General features: G+C 39.2%; 1 protein-coding gene across 4 annotated transcripts in view; it reads right to left on the bottom strand.

Annotated features, from left to right (window-relative positions):
- The window catches only part of TMEM161B (transmembrane protein 161B), a 72,723-nt gene extending 55,421 nt beyond the window's left edge, over positions 1–17,302 (bottom strand). For 2 of the 4 annotated variants that reach the window (XM_018050049.1, XM_018050051.1), the window contains exon 1: positions 15,780–15,798. In XM_018050049.1, coding sequence (XP_017905538.1) covers positions 15,780–15,791 — 12 coding nt within the window. In that variant the 5' untranslated portion in view covers positions 15,792–15,798. Of the gene's footprint in view, positions 1–7,628; positions 7,815–15,779; positions 15,799–17,152 lie in introns of those variants that run through there. The other 2 variants (XM_005683416.3, XM_018050050.1) reach the window with 2 other exon arrangements.

Genomic DNA, 18,080 nt, shown 5'->3' with positions numbered 1-18,080 from the left:
AGGAAAAGCAAATGAAACTTTAATTAACAAATACAGGCTGTCTGCCTAATACCTATCCAATATCTTGCCGGCTAGTATTAGAAACTTGCCAGAGGACTTTTCTGTCCCTCTGACTACTGTTTATCTCAAATACTCAGAGCAATGACATTTAGAACAATTCCAAGGCACACAGCATGGTTGAATGGATGAATGACACTACTACAAAACAAACCGTCTTGACAGAACTTAAAACCCAAGATTACCGTATTAGGTAACAACAAACACATTAAGACAATTTTGGAGCACAAAATTGCATAGTACTATGAACAAGGGTTCAGGGTTATATGAATTCAAAAAATTGAACAGAAAAGTTTCAGAGTAGATGATTAAAATGAAACCAAGGAAGGGAATTCCAGGTTAAATGACAAATGGGAACAGAGTAACCATGGGACCACTAGGAACTTCGTTCAACCAAAGCAGACATCAATATGTTACAAAAAACTGTGAGATGTCAGATGAAGACAGAATTTTAGATTGTTAAAAATCTTTAAAATCAAGAGGATGCATTGATCTGAGGTATTTGCAAATATCACATTGGAAGGCTTTTAAACAATCAAGGGTAGGAGAATAAAATAATTCAAGTTAACATAGAAGGAAAATTAGACCTAACAATATACTGAGCAATCAAAGAGTAAACCTAAGACTAATAAGGTAGAAACAGTTGAAACTAGGAAGGAAAGAACAAAACTAAAAAGTATGTCAGTAGGAAACCAATCAACTTTGAGTATGACTGAACATGAAAAAGGAAAACAACTACAGAATAAAACAGGAACGTCTCAAAGGTTATTTAAGAAAATAGTTTAGTTTTGGTGACTGGTAGAATCCTGGAGTCACCGACAGGAAAGCTGCAGACTGAAGGAAACTCAAGGAAGTGGACTGACAAGCCTCCCACAGGCCTCCCACTTAGGCTGTGCCCTCAGCCATTCAGAGCACACACAAAACATGTTTCCCTGGCACAATCGATCTACATCAGACAGACTGGCAATAATCAGGTTGGTAAGAGTTCTAACAATTAATATACAGTGAAAGTTACCAAGTTACCAAGTGGATCAGATGTTCAAGCTCACTAACTGCGCCATTCCATTACTGTCTTAATAATATGCTGGAAGTCAAATAATTAGCAGGCTGCTTGGTAAGGAGTGATTGAGAGCAAAAGGCAGCACTGAGGGACATTTCACTCAGGCAGTGATAAAGTCTGAAGAAATACACAGAACAGCCGTCTAGAACATAAAATACTCTCAACCCTAAATAGATCTGGATAAGTTATGTTCAATTCTGATTCTTAAAACGTGTTTTTCTAGACTTTCAAATGACAAAATTATTTTCCAATCCTACTTCTTCAGACAAAACCCTATCTAAAATTTTATCTATCTTTTGACATGTGAATATGATTGATTTGGCCACAATCTAGTCTAGCTTAAGTCTTGCAAACAATCCATATTTAAGTTCAAGGTGAGAGGACAACTTCTTCCATCACGAGTTGATCTTATCAAACTCTTGAAATGTTAACCACCATTCACTACCACCTACAAATAATACGTGATAAGTGATATGGTAGAGGTCAGTGCCCAGTATCATGGGTGCATTCCAACAAAGGGGGAGAATAAATCTACATGGGAGAGGCAGGACAGACTTGTTCAGAGGTGACATCTAAACTAATGTTACAAGGTTAGAGTACTATCCCACTGTCAGAAAGGAAAGAAATACAAGATCTGATACATCCATTTGTACCAAAGCTAATGAAGGTGATCGAATTCTAGCTATTTCAAATCCTAAAACACGATGCTATTAAAGTGTTGCACTCAATATGCCAGCAAATTTGGAAAACTCAGCAGTGGCCACAGGACTGGAAAAGGTCAGTTTTCATTCCAATCTCAAAGAAGGGCAATACCAAAGAATGTTCAAATTACCACACAATTGCACTCATTTCGCATGCAAGCAAAGTAATACTCAAAATCCTTTAAGCTAGGCTTGAACAGTATGAGAACCGAAAACTTCCAGATGTTCAAGCTGGATTTAGAAAAGGCAGAGAAAGCAGAGATCAAATTGCCAACATCTGCTGGATCATAAAAAAGGCAAGAGAATCCCAGAAGAACATTTACTTCTGCTTCATTGACTACGTTAAAGCCTATAACTGTGTGGATCACAACAAACTGTGGAAAATTCTTCCAGAGATGGAATATAAGACTACCTTACCTGCCTCCTGAGAAACCTGTATGCAGGTCAAGAAACAACAGTTAAAACCGGATATGGAGCAACGGACAGGTTCCAAACTAGGAAAGGAAGCTGAGAGCCGAAGAATTGATGCTTTTGAACTGTGGTGTTGGAAAAGACTCATGAGAGTCCCTTGGACTGCAAGGAGATCCAACCAGTCCATCCTAAAGCAGATCAGTCCTGGCTGTTCATCGCAAGGACTGATGTTGACGCTGAAACTCCAATACTTTGGCCACCTGATGCGAAGAGAGGTCTTTTCATCTGAAAAGACCCTCATGCTGGGAAAGATTGAGGGCAGGAGGAGAAGGGGATGACAGAAGATGAGATGTTTGGATGGCATCACCGACTCGATGGACATGGATTTGGGTAGACTCCAGGAGTTGGTGATGGACAGGGAGGCCTGGCGTGCTGCAGTTCATGGGGTCACAGAGTTGGACACAGCTGAGCGACTGAACTGAACTGAAAGTTGTATATTGTCACCCTGCTTATTTAACTTATATGCAGAGTACATGATGCAAAATGCCAGGCTGGATGAAGCACAAGCTGGAATCAAGATTGCCGGGAGAATTATCAATAACTTCAGATATGCAGGTGATACCACCCTTATGGCAGAAAGAGAAGAAGAATTAAAGAGCCTCTTGATGAAAGTGAAAGAGAGTGAAAAAGTCAGCTTAAAACTCAACATTCAAAAAACGAAGATCATGGAATCCGGTCCCATCACTTAATGGTAAACAGGTAGGGAAACAATGGAAACAGAGACAGACTTTATTTTGGGGGCTCCAAAATCACTGCAGATAGTGACCACAGCCATGAAATTAAAAGACACTTGCTCTTGGAAGAAAAGCAATGACAAACCAAGACAGTGTATTAAAAAGTAGAGACATCACTTGCTGACAAAGGTCCGTCTAGTCAAAGCTATGGTTTTTCCAGTAGTCATGTATGGATGTGAGAGTTGGACTATAAAGAAACCTGAGTGCCGAAGAATTGATGCGTTTGAACTGTAGTGTTGGACAAGACTCTTTTAGAGTCCTTTGGACTGCAAGGAGATCAAACCAGTTAATCCTATAGGAAATCAATCTTGGATATTCATTGGAAGGACTGATGCTGAAGCTGAAGTTCCAATACTCTGGTCACCTGATGTGAAGACTCAACTCATTAGAAAAGACCCTGATGTTGGGAAAGATTGAAGGCAGGAGGAGAAGGGGATGACAAAGGAAGAGATGTTTGGATGGCATCACAGACTCGATGGATACGAGTTTGAGCAAGCTCTGGGAGTTGATGAAGGACAGGGAAGCCTGGTGTGGTGCAGTCCATGGGGTCTCAAAGAGTTGGACATGGCTGAACAACTAAACAACAACAAGTCTGTACCAAGAATGCAAATGGCATGAGCTGAATTACACATGGCTAGATTTTGCCATGGGCTGCACACATTGGATTCTTCTGTAGGTACTTAGAAGTCCAGGGTCCTAAGCCTGGAAGCAACTAAATCATATATATTTTGGAAGAAAAACTGCCACTACCATGGAAAAGTAAAGAGGTGAGTAAAAGTAACTGGAGGCAAAGAGCAAAATTACATATCCTCTGAAATAGTTCAACAAACATCATTAAAGCCTGAACTAAAACAGCTTCAAAAACAAGAGCAAAATTAACATTTGTAAGGGGGGGGGGGGAAGGAAATAGGCTTGAGATTAATAGTTATCTCTGCAAGTAGGTAAAGATTACACTTAAGTGGTTACGTAAAGATAAAACGCAAATAATGGACATAATTATTCTTTGGCGAAATTAAGCAATAAGAGGAGAATCTGACAGTTACTAGAATGGCTCACATATAAAATATATATATATATATATATATTTGTAGTGGGGGAAATATATATGCATAAGGCAAGAGCGAAGGGACCAATATAAGGAGGCTGCTAAATATTCTAATCAAGAGTTAACTGCGAATATTAAGAATCAGAAATAGATGAAACCAAAGGCCTCAGCTGAAAGTAAAACTTCATGAGACCTTGTTTTACCTAAGAGAAGTACACAAAAAGGTAAAGAGATGTATTAAATTTAAAAACCAAGGTCTTCAGAGTTTACATAACTTGGTGGAGGGGGTGGAAATCAGGTCAATATCTATGATGCCCTGCTTTCCACTGGATATAGTCATTTTGGAAAACTTATTATACATCATTTCAAAGTCCTCAGACTGTTCCCTAAAAACCATGATGGGATGGGGAGTTGATCTATAAAACAAAAGAGGGGAGGGAATTTTGTGAGAAATTCAAAAGTCCTGAGAATTTTGACAGAAATGTAACAGAAGAATTGAATGAATAATTGCCAAGCACCTTTGTCTAAAAGACGAAGCTTTAGGTACAACATCAGAGAAATAAGATCTGGAGTTAAAGGTTAAATCTGCAGGATAATTAAGTAGCTGGTCAAAAGAGCCAAAGAAAATCACCGAGTGGACAAAGTTTGAGAGATCTTGAAAAACAACCACACCAAGGTCAGGATCTTGGCAATGTGACTGTGGGAAGGTTCAGAGACTTTAAAAAGTGGCTAAAGAATCTGAATAAAGTCACCTATTGATATTTAATACAGATTTATTGATTGAATCATGTGAAATCATATACTTAACTGTTTTGACCTACAAAACAGCAATTTCATACAGTTCAAACTGTTACTACAAACAGAATTATAGATACATAATATATAGGGAAACATAAAATGACAGGGAGCTGAAAAACACAATTATCAACAACTATGACCTGAACTCAAACAACATGGGTTTTCAAATTTAAACATTTACAGAATGAGTTCAGTTTGCAAAACATCAATGTTTTGCGCCACAAAATATTTTTAAAATTTCCTTAAAGTAAAAAATAGAAGCAGAAATTTTTGTCTCCCAATTCAGAATAAGATGTCTAATGTACTTTAAAACTAAGGTCAAAACCCACTAACCAATAAAATGCCTAGGTAAATATCACCCTAAATATCTTAGTGAGAACCACAACATAGTAGAATGCATGAATTTCACATAACTATATTCAACAACATCAGCTCCAGACTTTCTGCTAAAGGTGATGATATAAAGCCATTTTTCAGAATTTGATTAAACTTAGAAAAAAACTTCAGATATTTCCCCAAGATATAAACTGATAAGGCAAAGTGGAAGATCAACAACAAATAGAGGGCAAGGATAAAAATACTTTCTCACAAGAACAGAGGACATTCTAATTAAACATAATTTATAAAACATCTTAATGTATTAGAGTTGAAATTAATAGTTGTTTATCTTAAAAGATCATTTTCCAGTTACAGTAGGTTGAATAAATTGTGCAATATTTCATATAAAGCAATACCATACAGTCATTAAAATGTTGATGAAAAATGAAGTATTTTTAAAGATGTTAGCAACTTTATCTCTAGCCAAAGCAGGCATAAATGTTTTATTATAATACTGATAAGTAACAAACAAAAGGTTCAATAGAAGAAGACATCCCTAAATTCTGCTACTCTTCCATAACCGTAATACTTCCTGACAATATAAACAATATCCCTATAGATCTATATTCAAAAGAGCTATTAGTCAAAACTAATAAATTTACATTTGACATTTACAAATCATCTTGCTTATTCAAACCAATTCTTTCTCAACATTCATTTCCTCCATAAAACCTTCCTTGCTACAAAAAAACATACACCTAATTCCAAAACAGCCTTTATCATTCTCTCCCCTTCTAGAACTACAGTCATCTCATTTTCATTCTCTCTTTATCAGTCTCTCCCCTTCTAGAACTACAGTCATCTCATTTTCACTTCTTCAGCCTCAAACTCCAATCCTAGGAAAGAAAGTAGAATATTTACTTTTTAGATGAAATAAAAAGATGAAACATAATTTGCCCACAGTTCTTCACTACATTCATGTTCCTATACGTGCCAAATACTGAACTTTACTTTCAAGAAAGAAGAAAATTATTTAAGACTGAAAGATATCATGTTTTCTGCATACCTCGGAGTAAGATTCGTAGCAAGTTTTACAAGATAATCCTCTCAGTTTAATGCAATAAGTGTTGCAAATACTTCCTTTCAAACTTTTGTAAATACACTGATAAAGCTTTATGAAACAAATTTAAAATAAAAATTTCAGCTTATCTCTAAACTTTGAGCAAAAAAAGTCAAGAAAACGTAATGTGCATCCTTAATGTTAACTGTTAGAAAATGCTTTCATTGTGAATATTTTAATATGTTGAGTAATTAAACATCACAATCAAGATAGTTCTGTCACTAACTGGTGAAGCACAGCAACCAGACAAACCTTCTCTGGGACTCATTCCTTATCTACAAAAAGACAAGAGTTGGCAAATGATCTCTGAAATCTTGAAAGAGCTTACTGATGATGCCTGCAATTACTTTAATTAAATAAACAATAGATTGTCTGCAGTTACATATCCACCATTACTAAGTCATCATCAAATCCTGTGATAAGTAGTCATTCCCAGTGGGAAAGAATAACTGTCCTCTCCTCATTAAGAATTAAATGAGCTACTATTTGTAGGAGAGCTGAAAGGAAATCAGAGCTCCATCCAAGCTAATGTAAAGAAGCACACCTGGCCCACTGCCCAACATTCTTATCTCAACAAGCAGTTTGCAGTGTTTCTCTCAGGAGACTTGTGAATGCCGAAAGTTCTAGTCTCTCCTTTTTTTTTTTTAATTTATCTCAGCTATGTGGTCAATTCTCTTTTATTAAATGTTTTATTTTCTTTATTACCTGAAAACATTTTTAGGAACTATGATAATCTTAACAACTTCTGATGGGAATGACTGAGAAACTATCAAACTCAAAAATAAGTGTTAGTTCAAATCAAATTTAAAAAATGGCTTTAAAGAACGAATATCACAGTTAAACTTACTACATATACTACAACAAATTTTAACCAAAGCTTTCTTTCCTGTCCCTCCTGACTGGAAAATTTATTTCTTTGACATTTAATTCTAATTGCAGTTATTCTAGATTCCTTTCAACTTCCTTTCTGTCTTAAAAATTGGATTAGGGAAAGATTAGTATATTCAACATGAAACAACTGACCTATCCAAACAATGAAACTGTCTAGGAATAAATGACACAGTGAGGCTTCACTGTCTTAATGTTAATTAAGAAAATAGGGAACAGAGCAGGAAGGCAGTAGGCACAAACTTAAATGGAAGCAAAATTCTACTAATCAATTAGCTATTAATAAAAGCAAAACTTTTGAGGAAAATAAGGCATGGCTTCTCTTTTAAACAAGCCTGTAACCAGAAACAAATGACTGCAATCAGAGAACACAAATATCTACGCCCAAAAACCATAAAGAACTGGAACTATTTTCCAGTCAGTCATTTATACTCACCATAAAAATAGCCAAAATCTTCAGAAATGAGAAAAATACTTAATAAACACTCAAGTTAATGAAGTTTTGCTCGAGCGGAATCCTCCACTTTGACTTTTCCTTTTCAGGAAAAGAAAGCAGGAAACTGCGGCACTGCTTTTTCTAAGCAGATCACTGCATGAAGGCAAACAGTGGCAATCAACAGGTGAAAGATAGCAAAAGTCAGCGAACCACTGTGTAAAGGGCAGACGTTAAAAACTATATATAAAAATAGGATTCAAGACTGCTATTTCAAAGGGTTGTGTATTACTTATCAAAAAGATTAAAAGTATAAGGTTATTTAAAAAACAGCCATAGCCTTTGAAGTGCCTTATCTGTGACATTAACTGATGGCAGTCTATAATCATATATTTATACTATGGGGCTTATTGAACTTTCTTCTTCATAAGTAATTTCTACTGTTGGAGAAAAGTCTCCCAAGGCCTCTAAGTATTTCCATGTCATCCCTCACAATCCAAACCTCCCTACTCCCAAGAACTTATTGCAAAGATTGATCACTATCATCAATGACTTCCATTTTTTTCCCTAAAGAATCTTTGTAATAAATAGCTAGCTAGCTAGCTAGCTAGCTAACTAGTTTATGGTTAGTCCAAAGTTACATGGGGAGGTGACTTATACAAATTCTACTAGCAATAAAAACGTTTACCAGAGTGTGCTGAACGTCTGCAAAGGAAGGCAAGATACTCTACAAGACTACGCTCTTCTCTGCAGCTCTGGGGGGAAACACAGTTCTAGGTGCAAGCAGTAGGTAATCCAAGCGAAAAGAAAAGGAGCAAGCCAGTCCTGAGAGCCCTCAAGAAAAGAGGGCTGTGACACACGAAACACACCTGGAAGAAACTTAAAACACTGCAGGCTTACACTGAAGAAATTCTAACTCACCAAAGGTCCTTATCCCCAGTTCTCTAATTGTTCCTCACTTTATCAGTGTTACTAGAAGTTCATCCCCAGGCCTAAGGGAAATTCATGCTCCGGTGTGAAGGAGTACCAGTTAAGATAAAAGGGATATGAAAGAATCCTTATTGTGACTTACTACAGCAGAGTCAGATGTATTTAGCATCTGAGTTAGAAATGCCAATCATTACAGCTTTCATGACAGTAATTAATTTCTCTAATACCATGAGATGCGATACTGGGTAGTAACTAGGTTAGAACGATTTTCTAGAAATATAATCACTAATTATAGTAATACTTCTATAGGAAAATGTTTTTGAAATTCAATCCTTTCATTAAGCTAAAATTTATCAAAGATAAACAGTAAGACTGGCACAAGAGTACAGTGGTCAAATAGCCTGATTTAGAAGTCAAATTTCACCACCACTGGATATACAATTTTGGGTGAGTTACTCTAATCTCACTGTGCCTCCATTTATGTATCTGTAAAACAGAGGTTAAAAAAAAAAAGTAGGTAAAATATGGAGATTAAAAAAAAACAGTAGGAGGTTAGGGGGGAAAAAGCCCAAGAGTGATTACTTCATAAATGTTTAGTTGAGTGAAAGTGAAAGTGAAGTGAAGTCGGCTCAGTCGTGTCCGACTCTTTGCGACCCGTGGACTGTAGGCCACCAAGCTCCTCCGTCCATGGGATTCTCCAGGCAAGAATACTGGAGTGGGTTGCCATCTCCTTCTCCAGGGAGATAAGGAGAAGTTAAGTAGAGCAGATAAATATTAACTCTAAATAAACGTAGCTACTATTGCTATTGAGGAAAAGTACTTAAAATTCAGTTTCTTATCCACCCAACATACTTCTACTTACACTTAAAGACCTAGACCAATCAATCCTTTATTAAATCCTTCTTAAACTCCATACACACTGAATATTCCTTCCTTGGTCCCTTCAATGTACATTCAAGTAAAAGTACATCAATAATATTCACAAATCCACATACTGAGAGTCACAGACCTTGAAACAAACTATAGAGGTCATTTAGTTCTGGTTCAAGTAGACTTTCAATGCCATATACTTATTGTACTCTTCCCAAAGTCATTCTTAAAGATACGAATGTTTGAGCAGCTGGTTTTAACACAACTTTTAAAAAATAAATAAAACACTACAATCAGCTATCAAGATTCTGAACTTCAATACTGAAGTATCAAAAGCTGAAATTATTTCAGGTTTTTCTAAATCTTTTTTGTTTATGGTCAAAACACAAAATATACTTAATCTACTTCAACAACAGAATTACTAAGTCTGTTTAATGTAAGTAAAAGATACTCTGTAAGCTCAGAATACTTATGAGTGAACAAGTTGTATTCTCTCAAGATCTGTAATAACTTAAAAGACTAACAATATGTGGCATAAAAAATGCAATCTATTAAGTAAAACGTAGTATCACCTATTAATATAAGATTTAAAAAAACACTTTTCTATCATTTTTCTGTTCACTATACCGAAAAGTAATCATACATGACTTTACTGAAAGATTCACACTATAGTTAAAGACACTATGAACTTTGTACCTGATACTACAACACTTTTTGGGGTGCAATCATAAACAGATTTTCAAAGACAGCAAGTATATTGAACTCAAATGTGTCCCAGTGTCACCCTCTCTCTGTGGCTTTCCCTGAATGCCCTATCTAAAATCATCACCCCAATCATTTCCTTAACTCTGTTGTATCTTTTCTTATTGTTATTCACCACGACTAACAAACATTATATCTCAATTGCTTATCATCAGACTCTCAATATAACCTAAGATCCGTAAAGACAAGAAAGTCTCTGTTTTATAGAGTTATGTCTCTGTTGCCAGGAACAGCATGTGACATACAGATACTGCTTAACAGACAATGAACGAATGATCCAACAAATACTTTTGAGGTAAGAGCACGAATTTCAAGTGTTTGGTGAAACAAAAGGGACAATCATTTCAGTTAAAACCATGAGAATGTTCATTTTACCGGGACTTTAGAAATTTTCTTTTCCTGTAACTCAAGAGTAGGTAGTATACAAAGAGTAGGAGCGCTATTTACAAATCAGGTTTATTTCTTCAAAGTTCCTCTAACTATAGTTTTTCCAGTAGTCATGCATGGATGTGAGAGGTGGACTACAAAGAAGGCTAAGCACTGAAGAATTGATGCTTTTGAACTATAGTGCTGGAGAAGACTTTTGAGAGTTCCTTGGACTGCAAGGAGATCAAACCAGTCAATCCTTAAGGAAATCAGTCCTGAATATTCACTGGAAGGACTGATGCTGAAACTAAAACTCCAATACTTTGGCCACCTGAAGTGAAGAGCCAACTCATTAGAACAGACCCTGATGCCGGGAAAGATTGAAGGCAAGTGGAGAAGGGGACGACAGAGGACGAGATGGTTGGATGGCATCACCGACTTGAAGGATATGAGTTTGAGCAAACTCTGGGAGATGACGAAGGACAGGGAAGCCTGGTGTGCTGCAGTCCATAGGGCTGCAAAGAGTCAGACACGACTGGGCGACTAAACAACAGCAGGGCAAGTTGGTGTTCAAAAATCGTAACAGGAAAATAATAAATTCTCTCTTAAAAAATGAACACTTTAGAAAATGGTCTGATTTTCTAAAATCAACTATATTTAAGTTTTTATCCCAAAGCAAGCAAATTAATTATCTAAAAAGTGGACAGAGACAAAGGCATAAATCAGTCTCAAGAATCAACCTTCAACCAACTAAATGCTATCCAAGAAAATAGTATCTACTATTAATTGAACTAAGCCTCTTTTGGAAAGGAGTAAAGTGGAGGAAAAGTCAGGGAATTGAGAAGAGACCCAAATCTCTGCCACCATGTGGCAAACTGATGAAACCTGACCAGAATCCACCCTTCAAATTGCACATTCTGAGCTATAAAACATTTAACAAATCTAAAAGGATAGAAATCATACAATGTCTGCCCTCAGAGCAAAACGGCATTATACTAGAAACCAATAAGAGAAAGTAACTGGAAAATCTCAAAACACACAGAGCCCAAACAACACATTTCTAGGTAACACATGGATGAAAGAAGAAATCAAGAGAAAATATATGAACTAAATGAAAATGAAAACACAACTTATCAAATTTTCTGGGATGCAGCAAAAGCTGTGCTTAAAGGGAAATTTATAGCCCTAAATACATGTATTAGAAGGGGTTTTAAATCACCTAAGGCATCACCTTATGAAGCAAGAAAAAGGGCAAACTAAATCCAAAGTAAGCAAAAGAAAAGAAATAGTATGAATTATCTTCAATGGAACTGAAAGAAGAAATCAACAGAGAAAAATCAATGAAACCAAAAGTTAGGGTTCTTTGAAAAGATTTATAAAATTGGTAAATTTCTAGCCCTATCAAGTAAGGAAAAAAGAGAGGACACAAATTATTAATATCAGAAATGACAGGGAGGATATCACTACAGACCCTCTCTTAAAAGGATAATAAAGAAGCACTATGAACAAGTTTATGCTCACAAATTTTATAACCTAGATGAAATGAACCAATTTCTGAAAGATACAATTTGCCCAAACTTATACAAGAAATAGACAATGTGAACAGGCCTATATCTACTTAGAAATTGAATCAATAATAACCTTCCTAAACAAAAAGCATCAGGCCCAGTAGGGTGCACTGGTGCTTCTATCAAACATTTAAGGAAGAATTATACCAAGTCTCTACAATCTCTTTCATCAGAGGATAGAAGCAGAGAGAACACTTCCTAACTCATTCTAAGAGAAGTACCCCAATACCAAAATCAAGCAAAGGATTACAAGGAAAAGCAAAAAATTACAGACCAGTATGTCTCATAAACATAGATGCAAAAACCCTAAACAAAATACCAACAAATCAAATTCAACAATATATGAGAAGAATTATACACCGCAACAAAGTGGAATTTATTCCAGGTATTTGAGGCTAGTTCAACAATCCAAAATCCATTAATGTAATCCAACACATCAACAAACCACATGTATGATTATCACTCAGCACAAAAACCTCAATATCCCTATCAAAGTTTCTAATGGCTGCATTAGAGTTCCTTCAAAGTGCTTTCAGGACCACAAGTTTGAGGCTTAATTGTAAAACTCATTAAAAATTAAATTATGAGACTCCACTCCCTCAATAAGGCAGCCCAGATAAGCATTTTTATCAAGTATCACAGGTGAATCCTATGTGAACTTAAATTGAGAATTAGTGTCCTAATTATTAAGAATTAGTGTCCTTATTTCTTGGAAGGCAAGTTATGACCAACCTAGACAGCATATTCAAAAGCAGAGACATTACTTTGTCAACAAAGGTCCATCTACTCAAGGCTATGGTTTTTCCGGTAGTCACATATGGATGTGAGAGTTGGACTGTGAAGAAAGCTGAGCACAAAAGAACTGATGCTTTTGAACTGTGGTGTTGGAGAAGACACTTGAGAGTCCCTTGGACTGCAAGGAGATCCAACCAGTCCATCTTAAAGGAGAACAGTCCTGGGTGTTCATTGGAAGGACTGATGTTGAAGGTGAAACTCCAATACTTTGGCCACCTGATGTGAAGAGCTGACTCATTGGAAAAGATCCTGATGCTGGGAAAGACTGAGGGCAGGAGGAGAAGGGGACGCCAGAGGATGAGATGCTTGGATGGCATCACCGACTCAATGGACATGAGTTTGGGTAAACTCTGGGAGTTAGTGATGGATAGGGAGGCCTGGAGTCACAAAGAGTCGGACACTCTGAGCGACTGAACTGAACTGAGTGTCCTAATTTAACTTTTCAAAACTCAGTTGAAGCCACCTATTATGTGTCTCCATCCCCCCATCAGAATTTCTTTCCCCTGTGTTAGTCATGTATTTCTAACTTCTATCCCATTATCTCTTCCCAACAGCCTTCTCCATTTCCCAAAAAGAAAACTCATTAACTCCAATTAAGGCAGAGATTCACTTTTTTTTTTAACCAACCAACATACTGAGCACAATCCCAGCAGTAAAGTTACAACAGGATGCTACATAGATAAAATAAGCCATGAGATTCCTATAAATCTAGGAATTTGATCTACTTTTCACCCACAACCAACCTAAATGGTGTAAAAATCTATTTGATTAAAGTTGGTCTGTAATATTCAAAAAGTATAATAAAAACATAGCTTCATTCCTTTAGTAAATTTTCTACGGACTCAGCATTATGCAAACCAAGACTTTCCAGAAACCCAAGCTGGGTTTAGAAAAGGAAGAGGAACCAGAGATCAAACTCCAACATTCACTGGATCACAGAGAAAGCTAGAGAATTTCAGAAAGACATCTACCTCTGTTTTATCAACCACGCCAAAGCCTTTGACTGTGTGGATCATAAAGAACCGTGGAAAGCTCTTAAAAGAGATGGGAATACCAGACCATCTTACCTGTCTCCTGAGAAACCTGTATGTGGGTCAAGAAGCAACAGTCAGGACAGTACAGAACAACTGACTGGTTCAAGATTGAGAAAGGAGTACGACGGGGCTATCTGCTGTCAGCAGCCTGTTTAATCTATACGCTGAACACATCATGATTAATGAGGTACAAGTCGGAATTAAGACAGGCGGGAGAAACATCAACAACCCCAGATATATGGATGATACCACCCGAATGGCACAAAGTGAACAGTAACTAAAAAGCCTTTTGATGAGGGTGAAGGAGAGTGAGAGCCAGCTTAAAACTAAACATTAAAAAAAACTAAGATCATGGCATCTGGCCCTATTACTTTGTGGCAAATAGAAGGGGAAAAGGTGGAAGCAATGACAGATTACAGGACTTCTCTGTAGCTCAGACAGTAAAGAATCTGCCCGGAATGCAGCAGAACAGGGTTCAATCCCTGGGTCGGGAAGATCCTCTGGAGAAGGGAATGGCAACCCACTCTAGTACTCTTGCCTGGAGAATCCCTTGGACAGAGGACCCTGGCAGACTACAGTCTATGGGGTTGCAAAGAGCTGGACACAGCTGCGCGACTAACACTACTTACTACTATACTACACACGACTACTAGTGACAGATCCACTCTTCTTGGGCTCTAAAATCACTGTAGATGCTAACTGCAGCCATGCAGTCGGAAGACGTTTGCTTCTTGGCAAGAAAGCTATAACAGGCCTACACGCGTAGACAGTGTGTTGAAAAGCAGAGGCATTACTCTGCCAACAAAGGTCCATACAGCCAAGGCTATGGTCTCCTAACGGTCACATTCGGCTGTGAGAGCTGGAATGTAAAGAAAGTGGAGCACTGAAGAACTGATGCCTTCAAACTACTGGTGTTGGAAAAAGACTCCTGAGAGTCTCTTGGACAGAAACGAGATCAAATCAGTCAATCTTAAGAGAGATCAACCCTGAATACTCGTTGGAAGGACTGATGCTGAAATTTAAACTCCAGTATTTTGGTCATTTGATGTGAACAGCTGACTCACTGGAAAAGGCCCTGATGCTGAGAAAGATGGAGGGCAAGAGAAGAGGGTTATCAGAGGATGAGACGGCTGGATGGCATCACCGATGCAATCAACATGAACCTGGGCAAATTTTGAAAGATGGTGAGGGAGAGAGAGACCTAGTGTGCTGCAGTCCATGGGGTCACAAAGAGTTGGACATGATGAGACAACTGAACAACTGACTTTCACAACATAAAAACAATTACGAGTCAACACTCAGTATTTTTGATCTGGATCATGCGTTTATATTGATTAAAACAAAAAAAAATCAAGATGTAAAATAAAAAAGGCTCTGCTTTCCATTCTGTGGTTTGGCCAAACATACTGACAAAGATTCTAAGTATTACCTACTTGTTATGTTAAAAAATGAAAAAGTGCCAAACTACTGCTACTTTAGGTAAACCACTGCCTCTTTCTAAACCTCAGATTTTTCCCTCTGTAAAACTGGGGGTTGAGGGGAGAGAGGAAGGTGGTTAGGCTGGTCATTATCTTTGGTTCGTTCTAGTCCTTCTGTTCCTTATCTTTGTCTAATTTCATTGTACAAAAGGAAGAAAACACAACAAACTCTTAATAATTACAAATTGTACTATTCACTGAGGTTTAAAGAATACACACCCACTACTGCCTCAAAAGAGTCAAGAGGTTAGCTGATACAATTAGGAACCACATTATTTTGAAGTCCCTTTGTTTCACAGTCCGTTACATTTCTGTAAGTCATTCAAAAGTGAATCATCATACACAACTGACCAGTGTCAACATTTGATCCTGAAAAAATACAGCAAACTCCAAATTCCAAGGCAGAACGACCTCCAGACGAGGATTTGAAGTAACTTGACAATTTTGAACCAGACCCCTGCCATATTGGAAAACAGCAAAGGTTAAGAAATCCTTCCACCACCACCTTTCTGGAAACAGCTTACTGCAAAGAACCAACAGTCTCCATAAGACTTAGGGAAGCAAGATACAAGAACTGGCTGCCTGAGTGCTCCGTGGCATTTGACTCTTTGCGGTTCCATGGACTAGAGCCCACAGGGCTCCTCTATCCATGTGATTTTCCAGGCAATACTGGAGTGGGTTGCCATTTCCTCCTCAAGGGGATCTTCCTGACCAAGGGATCCAACCTGCATTCCCTGCACTGTCAAGAAGATTCTTTTACCACTGAGCCACCTGGGAAGCCCTGTAACAAGGCCAGACACAGTGCCTGCAAATTACCATTCTTTGCTTTAAAAATGACTAGTTGAACTGCTTGTCCCCATAGATCAACTGGAGCAAGATATTACCCAAACTATATGATCTCTTCCCCCAGATTCCTGAACTTTGGCCAACCCTCACTCTGAAACAGGATACACCTCCAACAGTTTTTCCTCACAAGTCTGGTCAAGGGGGTAAAACTTTCTCTGATTTATAGTCCAATCATACTACCCTTTCATCTCACTTCCCCACACTCACTTCTTTCTAGCCTTGTTTCCTCCTCCTCATAAAAGAAAACCCTTTTTGCCTAATATTTGAGGCTCCTACAGATCTTATGGTCAAGGTACTCTCCCTACTCCAACAGTTCCCTCGCACACGCCCCTGCAACATTCCTTTCCAATCAAGACCCTCCTTATTCAGTCCAGACCTTTTTTTGAGACCTTTTCCAATTTCCCAAGGGCCAAGTCTGAAAGATAAACTGACTTGGCCGTTTCTTTAAGTGACACGTGTTGATCCTTTATAAGAAGGGGAGGTACTGGGTCCACCCGGAAAGGCCAGGAGCATTTCTGAGATCTGAAGTTCTTGGCCACTGCCCTACAGCTGAGAGGAGGGAGGAGGTAATCAACCGGGCAAGGTCAACTCTGGGACCACCTGACCCCACGGCCGTCCACAGTGAACGGGCCATGAATATTCTAACTACCTATTTCGAACTCCTGGACAGATCCAGCGGCTGGGCTGGACAGACTTCGCTTCCTCGGGGGTCCTAGAGCCCCGGGGAAGGTGGTAAGGTCCTGCCCTACCGCTCATCTCATTGCTCCCGCCCGCTCCATCCTCAGCTGGCCACCCGGCCGGCTTCCCTGCACAGGACTGACCTCCTGGCCCCGTCTTCCCCCCACTGCTCTCACTCCAGCCCTCACGGGAGGACTCACCATGGCGCCAAGAAAAGGTCGTGGACCCGACGCCCAGGAGTACACCGGGGTCGTCCCGAATCTCCCCTCCCAACCCTGCAGCCGGGAGCCTCGCGACACCGCGAGGGAGAGGATCTTCCGGCTCGGCCGGAAGTTCTGCTCGGCGGGACAGGAAGTCCCTCCCCTCTGCCGAACGCCGGCGACCCCACGCCACGCAGAGGTGAGGCGACGTAGGATGTCCTCTATTGCCGCTTCCGTGGGTGCTCGGTTAGAGGCCGGGGGCGGCGCTGACCTTGAGAGCGCGAGAGGTGGGGGAGGCGCAGGCGCAGCGCAGGTAGGTGGGCGGGCGGCGCGCTAGTGCGGCGCCTGCGAGGATCCGGAGGTAGATTGGGTGGTGAGGGCCCTACTAGGTGATGGAGATACAGGTTCGTGGACACGGGGAGAGTCGACTCCAGACCCAGCGGATTTCGAGCGGAAGAAAACCCCAGTTAAGCCGCACTCTTTCTGAGACGACGGGGAAAGTGCCTTAGCTCAGCCACGCCCTTTCTTTCTCCTTCTACCTTCTCATTTTTCTGGCCGTCCCTTCTGGGAGACTCGAATCCTTACAGACCCGTCCCTGCGTCGTCTCTGCTCTTTGCTTTGTGGGTGCTCCAGCTCTGTCCTTCCTCAGGGCAGTGGAATTTGATCGTGAGACGTTTCTGCCCTGTTCAGATACCAGCCGAAGTCAGAACTGCATCCACCAAGAGCAGAGAAATTGGCAAGAGAATTCTGCCTATTTGATACATTCCAGTATGGACGATTTCCTTTTAGATTGAAAAATATCCATCGCCAGTCAAACTTTCGGATTCCTTGTAATATTGTGTTCCCCCCTCCCCCAAAGACAACTTCCATATACCTTCAAAATGTTGTGTTAAGTGTACCTGTCAACTCTCTCCTTTTGTTTGGTTAT

Source organism: Capra hircus, chromosome 7, assembly GCF_001704415.2.
Source record: "Capra hircus breed San Clemente chromosome 7, ASM170441v1, whole genome shotgun sequence".
NCBI lineage: Eukaryota > Metazoa > Chordata > Mammalia > Artiodactyla > Bovidae > Capra > Capra hircus.
The sequence above is the reverse complement of the archived record's forward strand: the minus strand, read 5'-3'. Positions and strand labels throughout refer to the sequence as shown.